The following is a 27577-nucleotide window of genomic DNA, read 5'->3' on the forward strand; positions in this document are numbered from 1 at the left end:
TTTTATCAACTTATCTACAAGAATATCCTGAGAGCTTTGTCAAATGCTGCATTAAAATCAAGGTACGCTACATCTACAGCCAGTAACCAAGCCAGTAACACTATCCCAAAAAAGAGACAGATTCATCGGGCACGTCTTGTTTTTGAGAAACCAATCCTTTTCTCAGTGCTCATGAACTAATTGTTTGATTATCTGTTCTAGGACCTTTCCACAGTCTCACATGGGCTTCCTATTCTTTGGTTCTGCATATTTCCTTTCTCATAAAAGCCTAATACGGAAGTAAATGTGCGTGCAGAAAAACTGTGCATGCATACCATGAACATTTCAACCTCAGAGCCTATATAACTGTTTCAGATCAGAACCACCAAGAGAACAGATGACCTACTCTAAGTGGAGATATTGTTTTCTGCATGCCGCAAAAAAGCTGAATGACTGACTTCTAGCATACTGTGATTTAACTGCTTTTTGCATAAAAATGCTCAGCACAAATGTTTGATCTTAGTGTCTCTGGATATATTTTAGTTACATTGGCTGCGTGACATTGGCTGTGATCCTTACAATTATGATGTTTTACTTCTATTGACTTCAGTAGAGTTTATGATTGTAGTCATGGTTTCAAAGGGTACATCCCCTAACCATGGCTTTTCTTTCAGCAGTGGAACTCATGTTAACTTGCTCTAACTGTGGTGTCCAACTCTGTTCTAAACTGAGCAGTTTTCTCCCTAAAGTGTGTTGCAAAATTGTAACAACAGGCTACCAAGGGGATCAGAGCAGGTGGGGGGGGGGGAAAGCCCATTCACCACTTGGAAAAATGATTGCAGATGCAATAGTGGTGGTGAAGTAGAGTTTCTTCACTGCCACCACCATCACATAGCCATGATTATGGACTCTCACCCCTGTCAGTTCAGGTTCCAACTGAAATTTATGCCACCTTCCTATATCGTCACATGCGGTTCACTAGAGCATCAAGTCAAACTGTGTGCTCCACTGCAGTGCCACCCAGAAGCAATTGTATCCATGGCTCTAAGCATCTCATCATTTCCTAGTGTGACAGGACCCTGGACAGCAGCTGGAAAATATCCTTGAGTATTTAGGAACCCACTAGATTCAATAAGTGTTTATGTGGGTTCCCACCCTTGCATAGTGGTGCAGCTGCATTCTACCCCAAACTCACCAATGAGTGAACTATCCATGAAAATGGGCTCATAAGTCCCCCAATCAACAGAATTTTGATCGGCAAAGACCAAGTTGAAATTATGTCCAGCCACATATGTCAGGACAATGATGTATTGAGACATCATGGTTGCCATGGAAACCATAGAAATCATGAAGTCTTGGGCTGGCCCATTTGAGGTAGACATGGTGTGGATGTTAGAAGTGTCTCTCTCTCCTTGCCCCCAGCTGTGAAGGGGTTCTCCGACACCACATCTGAAAGTATTTCCATCAGTTTGGGAAAGGAGCTTGGAATAAAACAGGGTAGACAGTATACTAGCAACATCCCTGCTCTGTCTCTTTGACCTAACACCACAACTAATCCCTCAGACTCATATACAATCTTACTAAAAAGAAGACTGAATTTTTACTGGTTTCATGAGCCCCGTTTCCCACCCCACTGACAAGGAATGGTGTTGCACCATTTAGTTTAGTTAATATAGTGGCGCCCAGGTCTTGGTTATACACAAGATCAAAGTATGTGTGTGTTGGTGAAAATATTTCATTTCATTAAAATTCTGTCCATTTCATTAGATGACCACAAGTTTTAGTACTATGCATAATTTTATAAAACATTATTATGCTCCTTGTTAGCCACCCTTTTCCAAAGTAAAAAGCTCTTTTCCTTATAGGGAAGATTCCCCAATTTGCTGGTAATTTTGATTGCCCCCTGTCTCCCACATTTCTAGCGAAGTTACATGCTCAGTCCTTTCCTAGCATGGAATTCATCTTTTTCAAATCAGCTGTAGATTGGGACACTCTTAAGCACCTCAATATTTCTTTTTTTTAAATTTTTTAAAAAACTTTTATTTTGCTTTAAACAGGTACATATAAATATAGACAACCAAAATTACAAAGGAAAATTCCTTAATAGTAATGAAAAAAAACTTTAAAAATTACAAAAATATCAAAGTACATGACACAGAACATAAGCAACTATGGAAAAGATAAAAGAAAATAAAATAGAAAAATAGAAAAAAAAGAAAAAGAAAAAGGAAGATGAGCCAAAGCAGGAAGGCTCATCTATTGCACACTTCCATCAAGCTCACAACAGATCATTATTCTTATCAATTATCTCTATCTGCATTCCAAAGGAATCCCTCATCTTGGTATCAGGGAACATTTCTCTGTGCGGCATCATTCTAAACATAGCCAGAACTTTCTTGCTGAGCCCTTGTCCCCTAAATAATTATTTAAACATTCTCATTCTTCTTTCACCAATTTTTAAGGTTTATCTCTTATTGCATCTGTCAGCTTTGCGAGCTCCAAGTACTCGCACAATTTGACTACCCATTCCTCTTTAGTGGGTGTATTTTTATCTTTCCAGTGTTTTGCCACTATAACCCTTGCTGCTGATGTTGCATACATAAGTAGCCTAGTTTTGTTTTTGGGAATATTATCTGAAACCATTCCTAGTAAAAATTCTTCCGGTTTCTTGCTAAATGTAGGTTTTATCAATCTCTTTATCTCTTCATAAATCATGTTCCAAAATCTTTGTATCTCTAGACAGGACCACCACATATGGTAGTATGTTCCTATCTGTTCCTTACATCGCGAGCACTTGTTATTGTTTGATTTATTTATTTTTGCAAGTTTTACAGGGGTCAGGTACCACCTATAGTACATTTTCATAAGATTTTCCCTTATAAGGAAACAAGCCGTGAATTTTATATTTTTAGTCCATAATTCATTCCAAATATTGGGTTTGATCATATGTCCCAGGTTCCTCTCCCATTTTACTGTAATTTCTTTGATATCTTCCTCCTTTCTTTGCCAATTCAAAAGTAGTTTGTACATTTTAGAAAGTATCTTTTGATTATTATATAAAATATCCTTCACCAGATAGGATATTTTTTTGTCAAATCCTTTGGTTCTTTTATCCTTTTCAAGGGTGGCTTTTAATTGATAGTACTGCAGCCAGGTTTCAATTCGCTTAGGCCCTTTATTATCGGATCACTACTTGTTTCCTCTACTAAATCCTTATATGTTAGCCAATCGCTGTTCATATTTATCCTGTGAACCGACATCGATTCCATTGGTGACAGCCACCATGGTGTTTTGGTTACTACTGATTTTTTACTCCTCTCCCATACTTCATATAATGCCCTTCTCACAATATGATTTAAAAATCCTTTGTGGGATTTAACCTTGTCATAGCCTATGTAGCCATGCCACCCGTACACAATATCCCATCCCTCCAGATCTAGGACTTCCGTGCTTTTAATTAATATCCAGTCCTTAATCCATGTCCAGCACGCTGCCTCAAAGTACAGTTTAAGGTCAGGGACCGCAAAGCGTCCTTTTTCCTTCAACTCTGTTAGTAGCTTAAATTTTATGTGTGGTTTTTTCCCTTGCCAAATAAACTTGGCAAGGTCTTTCTGCCATTCCTTAAAACACTTTACGCCTCTAATTATAGGTATTGTTTGGAACATAAAAATAATCTTTGGCAGCACCATCATTTTAACTGCGGATATTCTCCCCCACAGGGACAAATTCAATTTCCCCCAAGTCTCTAATTCTTTTTTTATTTCCTGCCACTTCTTCTCATAATTGTCCTTATATAAGTTTATATTCTTATTGGTGATCCAAACCCCCAAATAATTTACCTTATTGGCTACCTTTAAACCTGTTGTATTTTCCAATTCCTCTTGTTCCAACTTACACAAATTTTTCGTTAATAATTTGGATTTTCCTTTATTCAGTTTGAACCCAGAGACCTTCCCAAATTCTTCCAGTTGTGCAAGCATTTTTTGGATACTTTCCACTGGGTTTTCAGTGGTTACGATTACATCATTGGCAAAGGCTTTAATTTTGTAGTATCGAGTTCCTAGGTTAATTCTTCTTATATTTTTATCCTTTCTTATTGCTATTAAAAGTGGTTCCAAGGTGGCAATAAAAAGAAGTGGGGCGAGAGGGCACCCCTGTCTTGTCCCCCTTTCGATGCTGAACTCTTCGGTGATCTCGTTATTTATTAGCAATTTTGCTTTTTGGTTATCATATATCGCCCTAATTCCATTAATTATTTTCTCCCCTATGTCCAGACCTTTGAAAGTTTCCAATGGGAAATTCCATGATACTCTATCAAAAGCTTTTTCTGCATCAACCAATAACATGGCCATATTTTTACTTGGTTTCATTTCCACATATTCCAAAAGGTCAATTATTATTCTTGTATTGTCTTTTATATGTCTATCCAGTAAGAAGCCCGCCTGGTCTCTGCTGATTATTTTGTTTAGAGTCTTTTTTAATCTATTAGCCATAACCCCAGCATAGATTTTATAGTCTGTATTCAATATTTCAATATTGAATACACCTCAGTATTTCTTTCCAATTTTTCACCACAGTCTAGACTCCGTAAGAGTTTATGTAGATGATTTTTTAGTTGTAATTACTGCATCACAGGGAGTTGGACTAGATCATGGGTAGGCAAACTAAGGCCTGTGTGTGTGTGTGTGTGTGTGTGTGTGTGTATCTGGCCCAATCACCTTCTAAATCTGGCCTGTGGATGGTCTGGGAATCAGTGTGTTTTTACATGAGTAGAATGTATCCTTTTATTTAAATGCATCTCTGGGTTATTTGTGGAGCCTGCCTGGTGTTTTTACATTAGTAGAATGTGTGCTTTGATTTAAAATGCATGTCTGGGTTATTTGTGGGGCATAGGAATTCGTTCATTCCCCCCCATAAAATATACTCCTGCCCCCCACAAGGTCTGAGGGACAGTGGACTGGCCCCCTGCTGAAAAAGTTTGCTGACCCCTGGACTAGATTATCCTTGGGATCCCTTCCAACTTTATAATTCTATGAAACATGGTAATGGTGGAAATAGTAAGGCCAGTACAGAGTGGCAGCCATCATATTTGAAAGAAGAAATATTAATATTTCAGCTTTTTAAAACAACATTTTTAGCACAGGAACATTTGTATATGCTATAATGATATAAAGAGAAGGGAAAGAATAAAATTAACATTAGAGGACTCACCTGGCTGCCATCTTTTTGCCAAAACACAGCTGGCTGGGGATTTCCCTTCGTTTCACATGGAAAGGTCACTGTTCGGCCCTGAGCAACAATCTGATCGCGTGGCCTTACCACAAACTGTGGAGGTGCTATGATGTGAGAGGTGAAAATATGTTGTTAAGAAAGAAACATTCTTTGCAGCAATATGTAATATATAAAACGGGAAAGGGCTGCAATTATTATTATTTGTTCCAGAGAATATAATCTCTGACTTATTAAAAAAAAGACACATTATCTAAAGATAGGAAAAGTAGCCACAAGTTGTGTAAAAGCCAAAGGAATAGTATTTGTAAAAGCCAAAGGAATAGTATTTTTGAAAACAAGATTCAGAGTTGTGCCAAAATACAGTTTAGATAAAGGTACTGACAAATTTCCACCCAAATGCATACTAGGATTTTATAAATTACTTGATATTCCACTACTCCTTCCATTTTTTATTTAACCATTTGTAAATTTGTAACATTTTACATACATAAAATTTGCTGCAGTTTTCCATTTGTGTCTTTTATTCTTATAGGCTACCAATATGCATGAACACATTGTTTAAAAGAGCTTGCAAATGGGGATCTAGATACAATCTTTAAAAAATATTAATAGTCTTTTTTGTGCTATGATTTAGCACACATTTGCATTGTTTAAATCATGGTGCAAAAGGAAATCCTGCTGCAAATGTATGGTTTCATTGAGAATCTTTTTGCATGATGCTCTAATCATGTGCATATGTGCTGTGCACTGCCATTTAATCTGTAAAGGGAAAAAAGACAGTAGCAAATTGAAAACTGCATACGGTTCTGAGATTGATTTTAGAAATTCTCCAAGTTAAAGTAAAAGGCGGGTATAGTGGAATACAGGGCAGAGCCAATCCACTGAATAATAATTAAATGGAATGGGGGAGATTATCTCATCCTTGCTTTTCAAATGTCTTTCCACTTACCCTCTATGGCACTTTTCATTTCAATTAATTTCCTAAGCGTCCCTAACAAACAGCAACAACCCACAGATGACCAAGCAGGAGAAAGCTACAGCATTACTCATCGCTTGACATTAACAATATTATTTGATCTCCAGAATACTGTACATCACAATGCAAAGCCACAGTGTGAAAAAACTGTAGAAGACACATAGGCTGAAAGCACATTTTCCAAACGGTGTGCATGTGTAAACATGGGCATAGGCATAAACTACGTGAGGCAGCACTGCTTTTTCTTCTGAAACATAGATTTTGACACCTTTGATGTTACAGTAACTGCAGCTATATTATTAAGCATATATACATTGATTTGTTGATAATAAACATCATAAGCTCCTTTCCAGAACTTGATTTTATGGATTGGACACTTTAGGCATAAAATAGCCCAAGATCAAAAAGTTTAAAGAACAAATAAAAGTAGAAGTCTAAATGTATCAATCAGTATATCACATACATTCTTATAAGACACTCAGGTGAAGTATGTGATTTTGGAACCTGCAACAGCTGTTGGAAATGCTGCTTCTCCTAGGTTGCATATATCTAATAATCTATAATATATCATATTACAATACCTGTTGAGAAAAATATTTACTGTGTAACAACCAAGCTTTTTGATTGCCATCAAGCAATTAACATTCATTGCTTCTGGTCCAAAATTAACAGGTCATAGGAAACATTTATGTTTGACATTTCCAAGTTAAAGGCAATGGCTCTAAAAGAAAATATATTTCATGCTTTTCAGAGAATTAGACAAGATTAAAACAACAACCAGCAAGAACAATTAAGATTAGAGGCCTAAGATACTTTCCCCCTAGAAGCACTGTTTGGAAGCAATGTAAATACTGTACACAGTAAATTAGATTTGATTTCTGGCAAATTATGCTTTGATACTATGTTCAGCAAGCGCTGGCTTCAATCAATGTCACACTAAAGCTCTGTTATGCTAATAGCAGCTTGGGAGGGCAAGTTGGCTGATATGGAAATGAGATGGTTGAACATGAATAGAAAGCACAGGCCAAGTATGAGGTGGGTATTGAGATGAGGGGATGGGACCCTAAGGTTAATCACATCATGTTCAGAGTTGTTTTTACAGAGGAAGATTGTATTCTACAGCAGGAATTAAAAGTGAGGCGCAAGACAGGAGTTGTATGCATTTTTATGTTACTCAAGACAGTAACAGCAAAACATTCCCCCTCCCACCCCTGAAATGTCGTTTTGTGCCTGACTGAATGGCTTTTAAAGGTCACACAAAGTGATACAGTTATTTTGTAGCTCAAGCTTTGGTCTTGAGTCTTTAAAAGCAGTCCTGCAAGAAATGGTTAGAAGTATTTAAAATGATTTTTTCTGCAGTCCTTATCAGGCTTTTTTCCCCAGCTGGAACTCACCAGAACTGAATTCCAGCACCTCTCAGGTGGGTGCCATTGCCATTCTAAGAGAACAAGGGAGGCATTCATGGTGAGATCTGGCCCCTGTTTTTCTTGAAAAATAGCGCTGGTCCTTATATACTAATCACTAGCATAACAAAGGTGTTACTGAATACTAATAAAATTCTCAGGCGTCAGGGTAAAAATGGATCAGCCAGGCAGAAGCTGCATTGCACCACTTCAGTTATTCCCTACTGTAGTCATAAACAGATGAAGATGAATCAGGTGGTTGCAAGTTAGCAGAGCAAAATGCGTCACAGCAACCATTGCATTGTTAGGTAGGAAAAACAAAAGGAAGTAGCAAATGCAGGACTCCTAATTTTCTCGAAATCCATTAGAATAGAGAAGACAACTCAATTAATTTAATGGGAGCTCTACATGGTTGTAGCATCGATATATATATACATTTAACTATAACACCTTGAAATGTTTAACCAGGTTTGTCACAGTGGGATTAATCGGTTGCTTACTGAACTCAGAAAGAAATAAAAATCTTTTATCTCAGGAACTTAATGGAATGTAACTTATAAAGAAACCAGAACGACAACATCAACATTAAGGTTTATTTAAATCCAAAACTGACCTTTTTGAAATGTAATTAAAAATTATTTTTGGAAAGCTTACAGTTCAAAAATGGGAGCTCACTTGAGACTTTCATGATTTATTAACACAATGTTTACCTCAAAGGAAATGGTGTATCAAATGAGATCTTTAATTCATGATGGAACTCGTGCCTTCAGGCTGCAAGATCTAAAACAAATACATTCTGAAAGTCCTCTTCCAACTGTAGTTAATTTATTGTCTGCACAAGGACTGGAAGTTTAATTGCTTAAATCTTTCGGCTTTGAGATTCATTACCTTAGTAACCTACTTTTTCTCTATAACTGAAACTGAGCTACTCAATGTACAGTCCTGTGAACCCTGTTCCTAAAACCTCCTTGTTTTGTGTCTGCAGTCTTCATCCACATAATCTCACAGAAAAGCAAAAAGTTCAGAATATTCAAAGGTGAGTCTCTGAGAAAAAAATTATGTTTCCTTTAAAGTTCCATGAGTGATTCAAGTACAAAATTCTCAGGAACCTGAAGTTTCAAACAATATCCTTTTGCAGATGGATAAATGAAACCTGGTCTCAACTGTTAAGGGAGAACTGTGCTAAAATTATAGTTTGATGATCTATGACTTCAACTTAACTGTCTAAAATATATCAGGGATCTTTAGAGCTTTGGTAAAATGTGTAAGGATTGAGTAGCAGGAAAGACTTTACAAGAAAGCAACTCTGAATGTCTAAGAGATCTCATCTTCTGTCTATTAAGATGAGTGGCTTTGCACCTACCTATCTGCTCTTAACCACTTATTTACTAAAAGCCTAGCTCCTCTGATTGTCTATCTATTTCTGGTGCCGGCACTCCATTGAAATATCCCAATAATATCGTCTTGTTACACTCTAACTCCAGTAATATTTGTTCCAGTTTCCTAAAAAAAACTCCAATTTATTCAGGTTTGGGGCATATATGTTTATCACATTAAATTTTTCACCCTGGAAATTAATTTGTACCCCCAAAATCCTTCCTTCATCATCTTTGCAGATCACTTTGGGTTCCCATTTTTCTTTGACGTATACCGCTACCCCTCTTTTCTTTTCCACAACAGAATTTATAAACTCGACCCCCAGCTTTTTGTCTAAATTTCAGATAGAAATAATTGAAGGTAAATCCAAGTTATTATCCAAAATGTATAACATATTACTAGAATGGGACACTAAAGATGAAGAAATAAAGTAGGTCATGACAAAATGGGCAATGGACTTGGGACACAATATAGAATATGATTAGTGGTTGAAATTATGGACTAGTGGAATGAAATTCATGGCATGTGTCACACTCAGAAAAATTTGGAAAAAATGATGTGTAGGTGGTACATCACACCGGCAAAACTAGGGATAATATATAAATCAGGAAATAAGGCCTGCTGGAAGTGTAAAATCAAAGAAGGCAATTTCTACCATATGTGGTGGACCTGCGAAGAAATGAAGAAATTCTGGAAAATTATTTATAATGAGTTAAAAAAAAAATTAAATACACTTTCCCTAAAAGACCAGAGGCCTTCTTACTAGGAATAATTGGGGATGAAATTAAAAAAGAAGATAAGACACTATTCCAGTATGCTACAGTCACGGCTAGAATATTAATTGCACAAAATTGGTAAAGTCCAAACACCCCAACGATCAGAGATTGGCAAATAAAATTATTCGAATATGTTGAATTAGCAAAAATGACACAAAAAATCAGAAACAAAAAAAATACAAAGTTTATTAGTGACTGGAATAAATTTATGGTATACATTGAAGGGAATTATAGAAACTTAAAAACTATAGCAGGTTTGATATAAATCTTACGATGCGCAAACCATTAACAATTAATAGCTGCAGGAAAAAGAAAGAATTTTTATTAAGAAGCCCGAAATCGGGAGGGAAGGAGGTCAATAGGTGCGTAGAGGAAAGATTTAAATATTTAAAGATATAAAGATTCAAGGAAGAAGACAAAGAACTGTAACGGAAACTGATGTTATTTTTGTGTTATATTTGGATATTTCTTTTGAAATTGTTGATTTGTTTTTTCTTTTGGTTATTTAAGTGAATCTCAATAAAAAGAAATTTTTTAAAAAAAGTTTTGGTTTGTCTTGTCTTCTGAATCTGGGCTTCTGGTTTGTTTTACCCAAACTACAAAGAACAAGCAACAAGCCTGGGCTCAGATGACATGTCAAACCAAGACTAGTGGTTTTTTGCTATGAGTGGAAGAGAATCAAAGTGGAGATTTTTGAGCATGGTACACTAGAATGAGGCTTGTTCACATTAGACCATAGTTAAACACAACCTATGGTTTAACATGATGTGCAAACCAAGCCAATGGCTTTCAAATTACTGTGATGTTAAATGATGAATGTCTAAAAGTGTGTCACCAGCATGAAAATTTAGGAAAACTGAATTACAGGATTTGGGGATGTAAAATATCAATATATTTTACAGCAGCCTATATAGCCCAAGTCTAAATAACTTGTGATCCACAAACAACACCTAGCTAATCAGCCATATATATTGGCTCATCAGATGCTTAACAATAATTCTGATGAGGGTAGCCAGCAAAAAACTTGACTAGCCTCTGGAAGCTGCCATATATGGCTGGGAATCCAAATCTGGCTTGACAGATTAAAAATTGTTCAGTTTCAAACATAACATGTCAACTTCCTAGAAAAAAACTTGCTATGCACAGATAGCTCAATTGAGAACAGGACTCAGCTACATTTGTAAAGATAAAGCACTTTATATGCATTATAACACTATGGCACCAGATGGCACTGTGGAGTCCCATTTTTCACCAATGGAGCTTCCCTGTATGAAGTTTACAATGTGTTTAACTGAATCGCTTCTTTGATGTGTCTACATCCAGCCTTAATCTCAGGGTCATGGGTTAAAGCCCCATGTTGGGCAAAAGGATTCCTGTATTGCTAGGGGTTGGACTAGATGACCTAATGGTCACTTCAAACTCAACAATTCTATGCTTCTGAAGGCAAGAAAAACATTACATCAGTGCACCAGTTTGCATTAGGAATTACATGAGTGCCCTAAAGGTAAAGGTAAAGGTACCCCTGCCCGTACGGGCCAGTCGTGTCCGACTCTAGGGTTGTGCGCCCATCTCACTTAAGAGGCCGGGGGCCAGCGCTGTCCGAGGACACTTCCGGGTCACGTGGCCAGCGTGACGAAGCTGCTCTGGCGAGCCGGCACCAGCGCAGCACATGGAAATGCTGTTTACCTTCCCACTATAAAGCGGTCCCTATTTATCTACTTGCACTTAGGGGTGCTTTCAAACTGCTAGGTGGGCAGGAGCTGGGACTGAACGACAGGAGCTCACCCCGCCACGGGGATTCGAACAGCCGACCATGCAATTGGCAAGTCCTAGGCACTGAGGTTTTACCCACAGCGCCACCCGCGTCCCGCACATGAGTGCCCTACTTGCTAGCATTAGTTCAGACAAATGCTCCAGGGTCTAGACTGGTTTCCTGTAGTTTTTGAGACATCGTGAAAGGTATTAATTTTGAGCACTACCTATCTTGGTTTTTAGATTTTGCATCTTTTTCTTTCACAATTCTTACCATCTTCAAATCACTTCTGTCAAAAAGGACATGCCACATAAATGATATCCAAGGGCCATGAGGCTGCCAAAGTCCAAATCAGTGCATTAAAGTGCTTAATTTCTTTTTCTGTTTATTTTTGATGGTCACTGTTAAGTCAGGTTTATAACTGATCACATTTGTTTTGAATTTTTAAAAAAATTCTCATATTTTCTCACCTGGTAGAGTAATGGCATTGATATTTTTGGATCCTCCCCATTGGATATTTGATTAGAGCATTTTACTTCCAACAAATTAAATTTTCTCATGAAATAGGAAAACTATGGATGAAATTAATGTTCCCCATTAAATTGTCACTCACAGTATTTGGAATAAACTCTTTGCACTGCATCAGTGAGAAATAGGAAGGGAAAAAAGTGTGTGTGAAAATATTAACTTGTTCATCTGGAAAACCCATCTGATGAGTGGAATAACAGAAGCAAATGGTCTAAATAGGAATAAATATCCTGCTTCCAGAACCCATCTGCTGTAAACTCCTGTAGGAAATCTTTTCAAAAGCTTAAAATAAAAAGAACAGCTATTTCAGAGATGAGCAATACAGTTATTACTCATAATGTTTTGATTTGCTAATGGGAATCTGGTACAGAGCTGTTATATTCACCAGCTGCCATCTACCTCAGGCAGAACCATGCTTGACTTTGCATATGTACAGTCAGTACCATATGCTAGGAATGGCTTGCTTTGACCGAGCAGACAGAAATAATTCAAGCTTAAATTTTCACGCCTGTTCAAAAAAAGGATATGACAATACAGATAAAAACTTAAATATCTGAAACCATCAACAACATTGCAATCACCACAGGAATTCTACATTTGAAAAAGCCACATTAAAAGTACTGGTAACCTATTTATTTCCATTCCACTTGAAATACTGTAAAATGAAAGTAGAGATTTCAGAATCTTTATAATCTTTCATTTTTAATAATGATTTTAAACAGTGTTATCAAGTTTCATTAAAAAGGACTGAAAATTCTGTATGCTCACCTAGAAGTTACGCTTCCACTGAACATCAGATGTAGGACACTTGCGTAACCCAGGCACTTCAGATACAAATTTAGTGCTCCATCAGAAAATAAAATCAAAATTGACAGTGATTCTGTAATATTAATGGTACTTAATTCAATTCTGTATAAATATTTTTCTAACAGTAGTAACAAATTATTTTATTTTAGAGATCATATGGAAAACATAGACGCAGAACTTTCAGACCTTTTTATGCAAGGAAAATAAATACAAAATTGAAGGCGTTTATGATTGTCCATTTCATAGATTTCAGTGGGCTAAACAGGCTCTTGAAATTATAATCTGGACTTTGGCCATTAGGATACAATTTAAAACCTATATAATTACTGACATCAAAACAGAGTGCAGCTTCTTTTTTCAAAACAACAATTGAAATACTTGAATAGACAATGATTCATTTAAAAAGAATCACAATTCACTACACAAAAGCTGTATACCAAACAGAGGACACACAATGATTTGCGTAAGTAGGAACACTGGATGATTAAGGTCTAGGTATTAATCAAGGACAGTCAAGACTAACTGGATAATCAAGGTCCAGAACAGATTCAAAACATTTTCTCTAACACATTGCTTTGCCTATTAGATATGTAGTAGTTAATAACTACTGAAGATAGTCCTACATGGTTAGAAAATGAAAGATGAAGAACTGTATGAAACCATGCTAAAATGGATAGAATGATGATTACTTACCAACAGGGCGAGCTGGAGACATTACAATGGTGTGGTGATAATATAACAAAATTAAAAGAAAAAATAAAGAAAGTTTGTCAGAATGCATGATATGTAATGTTATGCTTTAACTGTGGATACTCAGTTGAACACTAAATTCTCATATATTAGCCATAGTTAAATGCCTCTTGCTGTTATTTAAGTTGCAGTTATCAGAACCTTTTTGTTCCAGCATAGGATTTGATTTTTTAAAAGTAAAGTAAAGAAAGCTGTCTGGAATCAATCATATGAGCAACACTTTTGATAGGTTCATATGCCATCATCAAATGCCATTGCTAATGCTTTATTGAAGTAAAGTAGTTCTACATTAGCCCAAACTTTTAGACCCTGATGAATACATCATCGAAAACCATAGACTGGCAAATGTCAATCCAATAAAAGAGAAGCATCACTGTATGATTTAAATACCAATTGAGTTTTAAGCATGGCTGATCAGGACTGTAGTACAGGCCGGAGAAAAGCCCAAGGCACCATTTTTCCTCATTCAGTAATAGACACAAAGGATCATACTACATCCCTTTTCCAATCTCTGACAGACCTGATGAAAATATAACATTACTCCCAATGGCCATAGGAATTTCAACTCAGATGTCCCAAATTGCTGCTTAGATAATTTCTAGTTTCTTTTTAAAATGTGGGAATGATCGACAAATTATTTCTGCTTCGGACTGATACTAAGATTGAAAGTAGTTGCTTCAACAAATGATTTCATTCTAGCAGAATACTGTCATCACATTAGAGTTGTTGGGGGCGAGTGGGATCTGTCACACCTGCTTTTACTCAACATATTTTAAGGAAGAGTTCAGAGGTACACCGGGTATTTTTGGTAGGTTAAATATAGGAGAAAGGAAACAGACGTAATGTTACTAACCAAATTAGTAAAGTTATATTGTTAACTGCTCCCCCCCCCCAATTTAACTTTGTTAGATTTAGGCAGCAATCCTATAGTCAGTGCTTACCTTTAAGTACCTTCTACTGAGTAGACATGTATAGAATATGACTGTAAGAGGCCCAAGTCAGACTTTTGGAACTTAATATGTTGTGACATCTTTTGAATATAATAATTTTATTTATTGTTATATTCTGTGCTTTTTTCTGGGGGGACACAGGGGTACACATACCCCTAAACATTTTGTGAATCTTTGTATTTTTGTCCATTTACTGTATTTATTTTTCCAGATTTGAACTATAAAATGGTGATTTTCTTGAGTCAAAATGAGAGTACCCCTAAACTGTTTTTTAGGGGGAGGAGCACTGGTTATATTTATATCTTTTCTTTCCCTCATTCCCTATTATACTATCACTATATTTTTCCCTAAATGCCCAAGGAAGAAATTTACAGTTACTTGTGAGAGCTGGAGGAGGGGGATTAGAATAATCTGCCACTCCCTGCACCCTGCAGTTTTACAAGTTGACTCTGCTTAGAAGTATTTCCACCAGCTGTTGGAGAGACCAGGAGAGCATTGGGAATGAGGTGATAGTAGAGACAAATTGGCATGAACTGTGGGCTGATTTGTGGACTCCCTAGTCCCTAGAGCCATACATTTAGAACTAATGGGGCCTAGCAGGCTGCCATTGACAGGTCAACCCAAGGGGGAAACACCAAAGAGAATGTCACCTTGGGAATTATAATGGGGGGACAGATGGAGAGTGTACCACCCCTTAACATTAGTTAAAGGGGTCACACATGTCACATGGCCATCCAACCTCTGCTTAAAAACCTCAAAGGAAGGAAAGTCCATCACTTCTTTTGGGAGTCTGTTCCACTGCTGAACATCTACCATCAGGAAGTGTGAAACAGTTGTGAAAAAGACAAATTCTTTCCTAGGGATCATTATGAAAAGAACTGAAAATAAAACTGCCAATATCACAATGCTGTCATACAAATCTATGGCGGAAACAGATTTGGAATGCCATCTATACAGTTCTGCTTGCCTCATCTCAAAAGGATATTGTAGAGTTGAAAAAAGGGCTCAGAGAGGGCAACAAAATGATCAAGAGGAAAGCAACTTCCCTATGAGGAAAAGGGAGCTTATAAAGTTATGCATGGCAAAGAGAATGTGAATGAATAAAAGTTTTTATTTCTCTCTCTGAATATTAGATGAATCAGGACAGATAAAAGGAAAGTACTTCTTCATTCAGTGAAGCAGTGATGGACACTAACCTGGATGGCTTAAAAAGAGAATTAGACAAATTCATGGAGGATAAGGCTATCAATGGCTCCTACGCATGATGGCTATGCTCTGCTCCCACAGTTGCTGATAGTATGCTTCTGAAACCACAGGAGGGGAGAATGCTCCTACAGTTTTCCCATGGGCATTTGGTTGGCCACAGTGAGAACAGGATGCTGGGACAAGATGGGTCATTGGACTGATCCAGCTGGTTTTTCCTATGTTATTATCATTAATAGTTGAGGGTTCCTATACCCTATTTAGCTTTAAAAAGAAAAAAAAAATATCCCAGCTTGGCTTTCAAGGACTGCCTTTTATCTGCTAACGTTTGTCAGCAAAATGGAAATCTTTATGCCAAAGCTGCATGTAGAAAACACAGTCCTGCTGTCTACTGGAACAAATACTAGGTTTTGAGGACAGCAGGCTAAAAGCAAGTATTTATTTATCACCCTTGGTGTTAAGTTGTGGGTGAACATATCAGACGACACAGCGATTCTTCAAGCAGCTCTTGTTTATTCACAGGCCAGAACAGAACTGAACTGAAGGGTTCAGCCAGCCTGCTTACATAGAGCTCCACTAGAACGCAACAGTAACCATTTTCTGTAACTATCCAATCACTGAACATCACTTTCGATCCCTTATTTGCATATGTGGACCTGAACTATCTACAGTATCCCCCTGCTGGCCCAGGGTGAGAACTTCAGTACATAACACTTGGTGAACTCAAATACAACTACCAGCAGGTAGAGGATATCCTGAGCACAGCAAGTAGGTCAGAGAGTGAACAGCTGCTGCAAGCCCCTTATACAGTACAACAAGAAATTCCATCACTGGAGTCAGAAGTTTTGTGGGTGACTGTCATTCCGTAAGTTTATGGGAAGTTGCATGTCTTTTTCTCTCTATCCATTGGCTCTTTGAATAAGTGGTTCATCTTACATTGATACAGGATCATTAGTAAAGATGAGGGTAAAACATGGATAAAATGGTGACAATATATGAATGCAGAGTTAGTAAGGCTGCTCATGAAAAATATTTCATACTTATGCATTATGGGAACAACATTATTGGGTGAGCCGGCAATGAAGCGTAGCTGACAGGGGCAGAAATACTACATAAGTAAAATGCCTGGTCTCATTGAAGCCAATCAATACAAGACAGCAATTCTATGCTCATTTACTTAGGAATAAGTTGAACTGAATATACCAGAATTTATTCTGAAAGTAAATAAGCATAATACGAGGTTTCAGGTTAGTGGAAGAAGGCACACCACTACAGTGCCCCTTTTAAAAAGTGTCCTAGAGACTCAAAGTTCAAATCATTATATTATATACACAAGGAATATTATTTTTGTTAGAGCCATAAAAACAAAGGGAGTTTGACAATGCAGCTTTATATGCAAAATTTCCAGTCTCCTGACTTCAAACATTATATTTCTTGGCTTTTTAAATGTTCCTTTATATATCTGATGTTCAACATATACTTGCAATGCAGTGTCTTCCATTGTACTGAATAAACACTATGCCTATGGTTAGTTAAATTAGAAAGGGTGGGGTGGGGGGAGAAAGATAATGAGATATCTTCTTTCATGTAGGAAAATCAATTAAATTATATATTTTCTTTTTTCACCTTAATTTGCTCAAGTTCAGGCTCCAGTGAGTTCAACAGATTCCTCCTTGTCCCCTTTGTTCAACTCACTACTCATATAACTATGCTAAGCTTCAGCCTAAAGAAATTGCTGGTCTCTCCAACATGTGCCCTGGCTGATATTATGAGGAAATATGAAGTGTGTAGCTGACTAGTGTAGTGACTAGTTTTCCTATTTCCACAAAAAAAGGAAGGAATGGGTATGATGCTATATTCTCCGGAATGAAAATCTATTGCCTGCTTTTCTCAAATTACAAAATGGCAATCTATAGTTTGTACATGAACATGTTTTGCAGCTTAAAACAAAAACTTATTATCTAAAGTGAGTATTAATAGTAATATTTTAGCAGCTGGATTACCACAAAACCTCTCTCTTTTATCAAATCTGGACAACTCCTCTCCCTCACGCCTGCAAAGCCACTAGGTTAACTTCCCCCCCTTTTTTTGTTCCAGATTCATCAAATCAAACTGAACTGTGTCTATGTATTAAATGATGGAAATGGAAACTGGCGTTTCAGGTCAGTTGACCTCTGTTCTAATAAAGCAATCCATAGAGACTTTGATCATCTGATTTAATGCGTATGAAGGAGAAGGAACACTGATAAAGCTAAAAATGTTTTTATTAACCTTTCACAGCTCTACTGAACCTTCAGCACACGCTGCTAAATTGTGAAATAGTGTCTGAGTGATATCCATCCATCCATGGATAAGGGTATATCTAACAAACACACAAACAGATACACACAACTTATTATAATATATTACTGGTATATTTATATGCTGCCTATAAATATTTAGATTAGTGTTTCCATATTGGACTCACATCACTGATAGTCTTAATACTGTTGACATTTTGACACTGCTGAGGACATATATCCATGTGCCTTATGATTTTGCAAATGCCTCAACATGTGTGCAGGTTTCAGGAAACTGTACTGAATCTCCAGACCATCGTAATATTGGTGTGCTGGTAGATCCTGGAAGGAAATAATAGTTCACCCCAACTGGATTCATCCTCTGGATTTAAACAGTACATCTCCCAAAGAAGTTCACACCTGGCTATGTAAAGCAAGGCAATTGGAACCAGGCAAACGTCTGCGCTAAGTGGAACTTACAGACAGCCAGACTTGAGAGCAAGTTATTTGTTGATCTACAGTCTGTTGCCCAATAGGGACACCCTTTGGGCTCCAAAAGGATATGTATTTGGTGTTCCCCAATATATCTCAATTCTGCCACACACACCCTTTTTCTTTCTCTCTAGCATGAAAATTTACCATTTTTTCTGTAGCCTGATATCACGATTCTTCCTTTTTCTAAACCAGTGGTGGGGAACTGGATCTCCCCTACCATTCCATGGGCCAAATCTGAATGGTGGGAAGGGCCACTCACCCATCAGTCACATGTTGTCACAATGACATCAGGTGATGTGGTGTTTTGAAGCAGAGCTTCAAAGCACAGCACATTGCTCTTTGCAATTACAGGGCACCTTTAAAGTCTGCAGCATCATGGCATCTCTTGAATACACATGCACATGAACACACACTTCTCCCTTAAGCTAAATCAATTTCTCCCTTTCTTCATCTTAGATTTTCTATTCTGGCATAGAAAAGAACTTTAGATTTTTGTCTGAAGAGATTTCCATGGCTTATAAGGTTAGAATAATGTGAAATGTACTAGTTTGAGCATCTGTTCACTATGTTAATTCTTCCTAATACAACTCCTAAGCCAACAATTAACTACGAATACTGGGAAGTATGTGTGTTTTTGTGTTTACCACTTTAAGACTTTTTTCTGCTTTTCATGATGTGTGAAAAGTAAGAAACACAACTTTCTATATGCAAGTTAAATAGAAAGGGTAATTATTACAAAACTGTTCTTTGCACCCTTACATTGGGTGCATATTGGAATCACCACAGGGAGCAAAGAACAAACAGAGTATAAACCCAAAGAGTTGGATCTCAACTTATGAGAGCAGACCTATAAGATCAATGGGACTTAACTTGGAGCAGACCTATAAGATCAATGGGACTTAACTTAGGCAGTCACTTAGGAGCTTTAGCTTTCTGGTAGAGCACACAATTTGCACGTTCAATGTTCCATGTTCAACCTTTTGCATGATGACTTAATATATATATATTGTACAGAGAAATACCCTGCTCCAGATTCTGGAGAGCTGCTGTTAATTAAGCAGAGTACTGGGGTACTAGGCTAGAGGACTATTGGTTTTACTCAATAATGCACCTCCTTAGCATCCCAATGACTATTCTAACAACAATCTTTAATCAATTAATGACTAACGGCAGTAGAAAGGATATTTTTTAAATAAATAAACTCTTACAAAATTATATACAAGAAAAAGCTGTTTTTAAATATATATATTTGAAATCTAGCCGCAATTATTTTGACTCAAAATCATTGTATTTGCACCATTTTAGAAAACAGAACCACACTATATTGCAGTCCCTTTCCCATAACCCAACACTTACCTCGAACAGTTAGTGTAGCAGAGGCTTCAACTTTTCCAACTCTGTTCTCCGCTATGCATGTATAGGTCCCCTCATCTGTGCTCATCGCCTTTTTAATACGCAAGGTGTAGTCATCTTTGATGTCGTATCTGTATTTGAAACAGAGAAGATGAAAATCACTGCTCGGCTTAATGTCTTACCTGGAATATACCATCCTTATTCTATCTTGGATATATCTCTGGAACATAATTTATTATGTGGAATTAGATAATTCTACTGAACATTAATCTTCATGACACTTTTATTGCACCATGCATTACTTAAAAACTTTACAGCCATAAAATTAGTATTGCTATGTTCATGTGGTATCAAGGCTTTATTAATAATATCAGTCACTCTGCCCTTGATCTGGAGCACTATGATAAAATAGAGCTAACACGCATCAGTTATCAATATATGACATTCCAGGTTTGCCCTGAATCTAAGTACCTTACTGCATGTTTTACTTCTGGCCTTTAAAATGTTTCATCTCCATAGTAAACTGCTAACAAAGTTGACAGTTTCTTTTCTGGTGTGGGGAATATACTGATTTAAACTAACACGGTAAATAAAAAATATGTAGGGAAAGCCATAGTCAAGGGTAAAAAATCTGCTTTGCATGCAGAAGGTCCCAGGTTCAATGCCAGGCATCTCTAGCTAGGGTTGGGCATATCCTCTATAAGAACACAAGACAAGGCTGCTGGATCAGGCTAAGAGTCCATCTAGTCCAGCATCCTGTTCTCACAGTGGCCAACCAGATGCCTGCGGGAAAAACCCTTAGGCAGGAATCGAGCACAAGAGCACTCTCCCTTCCTGTGGTTCCAGCAACTGGTATTCAGAAGCATTACTGCCTCCAGCTGTGGAGACAGAGCATAGCCATTATTGGCCTTTGCCTCCATCAGACTGTTCTTTTTGTTCTTCAGTCCCTTTTCTCTGCTTATACCAAGGACTCTGTACTTTCCAATATAATGGGAGCTGGGGACACAAGACGAGAGAATTGGCAGATTAAAAGGGAGAGTTCTTAACTCTCTCTCATCTCCTGTTTGTACATTCATGGTTTCCTCTGACTTTGCAACAAGGCTGGGGAATCTACACGGGAGAAAGTGGTCAACATGAGTAGTGCCTCTCTGGGAGAAAGTGGTCTACAAGTGCCTCTCTGCTTCTGCACTGATGTGAGAGAACCACAGGGAAACCTGTCCTTCTGCCCTGAAACTTTATTTTTGTTCTGCAGGTAGGTACAGTTTCAAGTAAGTTTAAAGTTAAATAGTGGTTTTTAATGGTTAGTGAGGAAACTTCTCCCTGGCAGGTACCAAGAGCTAGAAACAATACAAGAAGCTGCCATGAATTAAGTAATTTGCCATTCTGATTGGCACTCATGAACAGGAAAAACGTTACTATGTTCATTAGACTAAGCACATGAGCAGCAAATGGAAGTATCAAATTTCCAGAAACTGTTGATATGCTATTGTCAGAGGTTATAATTAGTATTGCTATTCTTTTTTTAAAAAGTATATTTTTTTTTCATAGAGAGCAAGCAGTGAAAGTCAGGACCTAAATTATTTCCTTTAGTTTTGTTTAATGTTAAGACTGACTACAGTGGAATTGAAAATACAGAGGCAAAAATCTAAATCTGCAGTTCACGATAAAGCTTGGCCATTTCATATCTGAAGAACAATTCCCACCCTTCTAAGAGCACAGAAAGTGGCTAGCATATACCTAGACAGTCAAAAGCGTATAACTGACTTGAACTTTAATGCAGACAATCTTGGATACAATTCTGACAATCAGCTTTGGGCTGCAGCTGACTCATTCCCACTTCATCTCACTGATGTACTGGTTCTGGCATGCCAGCCAGCTGCCTTGTAAACCTCAGCAGACTTCATGTTCGCACCTATCAATCATGCAATTGTGCAGAGACTGATGGGTGTACAAGTTATTTATGTAGCATGCCAGGACAGAGAGCTAGCCACAATGATAATCTTGAGTACCAGTGTGGAGATTATAGAGTAAATGTGCCCTTAGAGTGGTCAAATCAGCAGCTATTTTGAGAAGGAACACCAACTCATTGCATTCTAGCCTGCAAATTATCAGTGGGTTTCTAGACCACCCTGAAAAAGGCATGCTATCTAATGAGCAGCCAGTGTACAGTAAGGCTCATGAGATATTGCAACCATCTGTTCTCCTAAAGAATTGATGTAGTGCCCCATAGTCATCTGTTCTACTCACACTGCCCACACAAGTCATCATGGTTCACTGATAATCTATGACAGGTGAAGCAAGAAAATAAGAGGTTGGAAGTTAATTGGCTCTGAATACTCTGTACATAGGAATAATATGAAATGGAAGGTTACATTTACGTATTTAAGTGACTTGTAGGGAAAGAAAATGAAAGACATATTGAGTTTAGCTTCTCTAGGTAAAATACCATAATCCAATCGACCTTAATGGTACATTCAGTATAGGCGCTGATTGTAGTCTGAACCATATAACCAACTTGTCATATGACAACCATATGATAGCCCTTGTTGGAAGCCCTTGTTGTAATCAACTGGCCCCTTTAGACTCAGCCAATTGGTTGGCAGTTTGAGATCATTGTCTGCATGCGAGAACTCATTCAGAGCTGGAACTAGCTCCACATATTACCACAGACATCTTGGCATATTCTGTGGTTACTTCATGAGGTGGGCTAGTATAGAATTTGCTCCACACACAAGCAAATGAAAGCTCAAAAGTATGTACCTACTAGCCGTTGCTGCTTCTTGTTTCACCAACAAACTTTTCAAATAAGTATGATGTATCTGATCACCTCCTTACATTAGCACTAGTAAAGACCACAATAACACTAGTGAGGACCATTGGTATTAACCACTATTGTTGCTGTATTTTTCTCTTACTCTTCTTTCAAGGAGCTCAAAGCAGTGTAAACAGAAACTATTAAGAGCTCTAGAAAAGCAAATTAGATCACGAGAACAGCAACAGCAAGAACTGAATTCTGATCACATCTCTCTCACATTTCCTTTACTTGTGTCCTTACAGTATTTCTACCCCTCTATAGATTGGCTTACACAGCAAAAAAAGTAGAAAATGTCTTAAAAAGTGTAGTTGTAAGAAGCAATTGTTAATGCCATATACAGTTATTCCTTTTCTGAAGTAATAGCTACAGATAGTCTGCTTTTCATTAAGCAGAGGGGAAAGCATACATGGGAACAGATGAAAAAACATTACTGGTTAGGAAATTCTTAAAGAAATAGGGTGATTTTGATTTTGAAATTTGGCAGTCTCTGGCTCTTATGAATGCAGTCTTTGTTGCTGGTTTGATTAACGACAGTTGTACAATAGTGTGCTGACAGTCCCTGCCATTGAGACACATTTCCCCCCCAGATATGAAGCACTGCTGAAAAATGCAACCCAATCAGATTTGGCCCCTGGACAACATGTGCTATCATCACTGTACCGTGAATTGAGATTGATTGGTAACCAGCTGTGACAAAGTGGGGGGAAAAGAGCTTTGTATTTTTCTTGGAGGAAGAACTAGAAAACTTAATTGTGTCAAAACCATTACCATCTGTAGGTGAAATAATGATTAAAATAAAACAAGTTAATCTACAATATCTAAATTTAGCTTAGATACAGAAATCCTTGCTTCATACTATTATGAAGCAGTGGATTTTCAAAGTCTAAATTGTCTTCTTATTTTTTGTATATATTTCTGATCCCATCACAGTGAGTGGCACCTTGAGCCTATATCCCGATGGCCCATTTTTCTGTGGCCCATTTTCATTATATAAATATAACAAAGTAGCAGTTCTGCACTCACTTCCTTGGGAGTATGCCCCATTGAACTCAACAGAACTTACTAAGCTGCTGCCTGAGTGCTGGAAGAAAAACTCCCTGCTGCAAGGCCTAGGGGGCAGAGCCCAAACTCACCCTGAACAGCTGGGAGGCCAGAGGGCCACTGCTGGAATAACTCTTGGGTTGGGGCAACTGGCTACAATGCTTTAAACGGTTCTAATTTTAGTTCCTCTGTTTCATTTTTGTCAGGTTGGTGTTGGTTAAATGTTTAGTTAGGGTTGGCTGTTACTTTAATTTGGGTATAACTGTAAACTGTTTATTATTGTTGTTGTTTTGTGTTTTGTTTTATTGGTTTGTTTGTTGCTTGTATAGGATATCTTGTTTTTTAGGGTTGATGTTTTATTGTGTTTTATATGTTGTAAGCTGCCCAGAGTGGCTGGGGAAACCCAGCCAAATGGGTGGGATATAAATAAAAGATTAGTAGTAGTAGTAGTAGTAGTAGATGTATAGATAGCACTATGAATAAATGAATTGTAATATGTTGAAACACCCCATAGAAATTAGGAATACAGTACCAAAAAGATCCAGAATTCAGTTGTTTCTAGTATGGTTTGTGCAGTTCTGACAATAGCAAAGGGGCATGGGACAGGAACAAGAAATGCATGTGTTATCATATAGAATGTCAGGTTTGTTCTTTAGCAAGTGGGGCTTCTGTTCTGCACTCTTGAAATATGCACGACCAGATGGGATTGGTTCCACTTGGGAGCTCCAAGTTGAGCTGAACCCTAACAAAAGAAAGGGATTATAAGAAGAGCTGATCAGCTGATCAGCGGTGATTAGCTTTCCAGAACTCCAGAGTACTGTAGCTGATCCCTGCTGAAAGTGTGGCTTGGGGACAGTGACAATCAGCAGACCAGTGTTGACTTTAAGTACCACATGGATCAGCTGGTATCTTCCTTTGCAGCATGGCTTGAACTCAGCTATAACAGTCTTTCCTTTAAGCAGCCTATCATTAATACTTCAATCAGTTGTACCAAATGGTTGTGCAAACAGAAGGCAGCTTGTGCAGTCAGTTTTTCCCCTTCACTCACATTCTTTCCCTGAATCCTTTGTCTTGCCTAATAGTGCATGCCAAAGGCTCCAGGGGAAAACCACATGGCATGGGGGAGAGGGACAGCCCTATGTAGCATATGCTGCAGAACTTGGAAAGGGCGTTTTAAAAAGGAACCAGTTCCACTTCAACATGTTCAAAAAGGAACCTATTCTAGCTCATGTTTGTCCCTTTACAAAATGAGCTCGTTCCATTTGTGTTCCAGTTATCCAAATTATCCTTGCCTCACCCCCTGGCCTTCTGCATTTGGAATGTTACAAACTGTTGTACTGTGGTATAAAATATACTTAAGAAGACTAACACAGCATCAAAACATACACACAGCGGAATGTGGGCGTGGGCAGAAGTTATATTGTGCAAGTAGTCATTCAACTTCGTTCAATCACGACCATGTTGTTTGCAAAATACAGTGGTGCCCCGCAAGACGAATGCCTCGCAAGACGGAAAACCCGCTAGATGAAAGGGTTTTCCGTTTTGGAGGTGCTTCGCAGGATGAATTTGCTATGGGCTTGCTTCGCAAGACGAAAATGTCTTGCGATTCCTGGGGGGTTTTTTCCGCTCCCCACCCCCTTTTTCTAAGGCACTAAGCTCTAATAGCCTTTTAGCAGCTAATCCACTAATCCCTTAAGCCTTTAATAGCCGCTAATAGCCGCTAAACCGCTAATAGCGCTAATCCGCTAATGGGCTTGCTTCGCAAGACGAAAAAACCGCTAGACGAAGAGACTCACAGAACGGATTCTTTTCGTCTTGCAAGGCACCACTGTATGGCAAAAGAGGGAATTCACCTCTCTTATGTGAAGATATAGCACACAAAACTGCATGTTAACTGAGTTGGCTGGAAGTAAAGTGGTGGCTGGTTTGTGTAAAAATAAATAAATCTGCATTTGTTTTTATGGAGATGTCATTGAGGGGCCTGATCCTGGGACTCCACAAGGAAACAGATGGGGCTTTGGATCCATGGCTGCTTCTTACCCACACTTCCCCTGAGTCTACTACTCATGGTAGCTCTACATCCATAGAGCTTCTGCAGTATAGGGTATGTTCCTTTGTGGAGTGGAGGTGTTCCTCCTGACAGCAGAACTTATCTCTATGAGAGTAGAGTCACCTTTGCCTCATCCTACCCACCTTCAGCCAGCAGCTCTTGAGATTGCATTTTAAGCCTCTAAATTCCTATTTGAGTGGTGAGGTCATTGCCAAGTAGTAGCAACCTTATCAAGACTTTTATTTATTTAGTTGCTGGTCTCTTTACCAAAAGAACAGAAGTGTTCATAAACTGTTAAAGCTGCCAGATGAGATTTATGAATTCGCCAACAAAGTATATTTCCTTTTTTGTACTTGAATTAGTTTATTTCTTGTTGTTATAAGACACAATAAAGTATAAGCAATATCCATCATGCCCTAACCAGTTATAGCGGTTACCTTGCAAAGGTTAAGAAGTTTCAACACTTGCTATCATTACACTACATATTTTGATAGAACCTCTGGTATTTTTTGACTGAAAACCTTACGGTTGCTAGTAGAAATTAAAGCATATTCAAAGCAGTTGGACTTTTCCAATGCAAAACATATTCAAAACAGCTGGACTTTTGGGGTGTAGGTGGGTGTAAGTAAGAGAGTTTACAATTTCTTGGAGTGGAGTGTATGTGGGGGGGGGGGTGTATATATAATCTAAAAATCAACTGTTACACTTATTGCGCAACATTGCCTGAAGTTCCAAAGACACACTTGGAATGTGTTGGATGCAAGCTGACTTTCTCAGCTTGAAAGCAAGAGATTTTATGTCTCCTATACATTTTTAATAATGCTTAAAATTATGTACAACCAAACTAAAACATGTTATTGCAGTGTTCAAAGATGAGCAAGCAAATGCAATGGTTATAAACATTGTTAATAAAAAGTGAAAAGCATTGATGGATAATATGGTAAAAACTATTATATTAAAAATAAGGAAAGCTAGAAAGGAGTAGAAAGATAGCAAACCACCACTGTACAGTTGTTTTGAAACACTACATAAAATAATTTGCCATATAATAGTTGGGATCAACCATCATCTTCACTGGCACTGACAACTAAGATAACATAAAAGTAAATCCAGTAGAAACTGAACCATTCTTTCCATCATTTTAGCAGAATGGAAAGAATAGTTGCTCTTTGTATCAGAGTTGAGGCACATTTATCCGACAGCTTGTATTACCTTTTCTGTATTGTAATTCAACCCTCAAGCACTGGAACGTGAAGACTTAGAGCATCTCAGCATGTAACAAAAATCTCAGCATATAACACAGAAACTGAATTCTCTTTGAAGAAATGAGGAAAACAGAAGACACTGGCCATTTTTTTGCTTTTTAAAAATGGAAACATTATCAGAGTTGAACAGCTGGGAACAAGTCAAGGAACAAACACACCTTTTGTTGACTGTTTTGTTTTATTCTGTGTTGGTTTTAGCATTAGCTATTATAGTTTTGGAAGTGAAATTAAGTTAAATGTCTTCTAATCTTCATTTTCTACTGACAAAAGATGGATTAGTATATCAAAGGGGAGGTATTCTATCCTAGGCCTTGTAACATTCAGAACGATTATCTCATTGTAGGGTACTTCTGGCAAGATGCGGATTTCTATGATTATTGAACTTCATAATTAGCAGTTCAGTGCCCAGCTATATATGCACCTCTTCTAGCTAGAAATAAGTTTTAAAATAAAGGGATGCATTTTTAAGAAGCAGAACATGTGGCAGTAATGTTGTTGGCATCCATCTGACTCAAAAAACAATGAAGTGCATCTCCAAGGGCGAA

General features: G+C 37.8%; 1 protein-coding gene across 29 annotated transcripts in view; it reads right to left on the reverse strand.

The window, feature by feature from the left end:
- The window catches only part of ROBO2 (roundabout guidance receptor 2), a 773593-nt gene that overhangs the window by 114506 nt on the left and 631510 nt on the right, over positions 1-27577 (reverse strand). For 19 of the 29 annotated variants that reach the window (XM_083439197.1, XM_083439186.1, XM_083439190.1 and 16 more), the window contains exons 6-8: positions 19865-19992; positions 13525-13536; positions 5191-5315 (exon numbers count right to left, since the gene is read on the reverse strand). In XM_083439197.1, the coding sequence (XP_083295323.1) occupies positions 5191-5315; positions 13525-13536; positions 19865-19992 (265 nt within the window). The remainder of the gene's footprint in view (positions 1-5190; positions 5316-13524; positions 13537-19864; positions 19993-27577) is intronic. The other 10 variants (XM_083439198.1, XM_083439187.1, XM_083439205.1 and 7 more) reach the window with 1 other exon arrangement.

Source organism: Podarcis tiliguerta (genome assembly GCF_965153285.1).
Source record: "Podarcis tiliguerta genome assembly, chromosome: 4".
Lineage (NCBI taxonomy): Eukaryota > Metazoa > Chordata > Lepidosauria > Squamata > Lacertidae > Podarcis > Podarcis tiliguerta.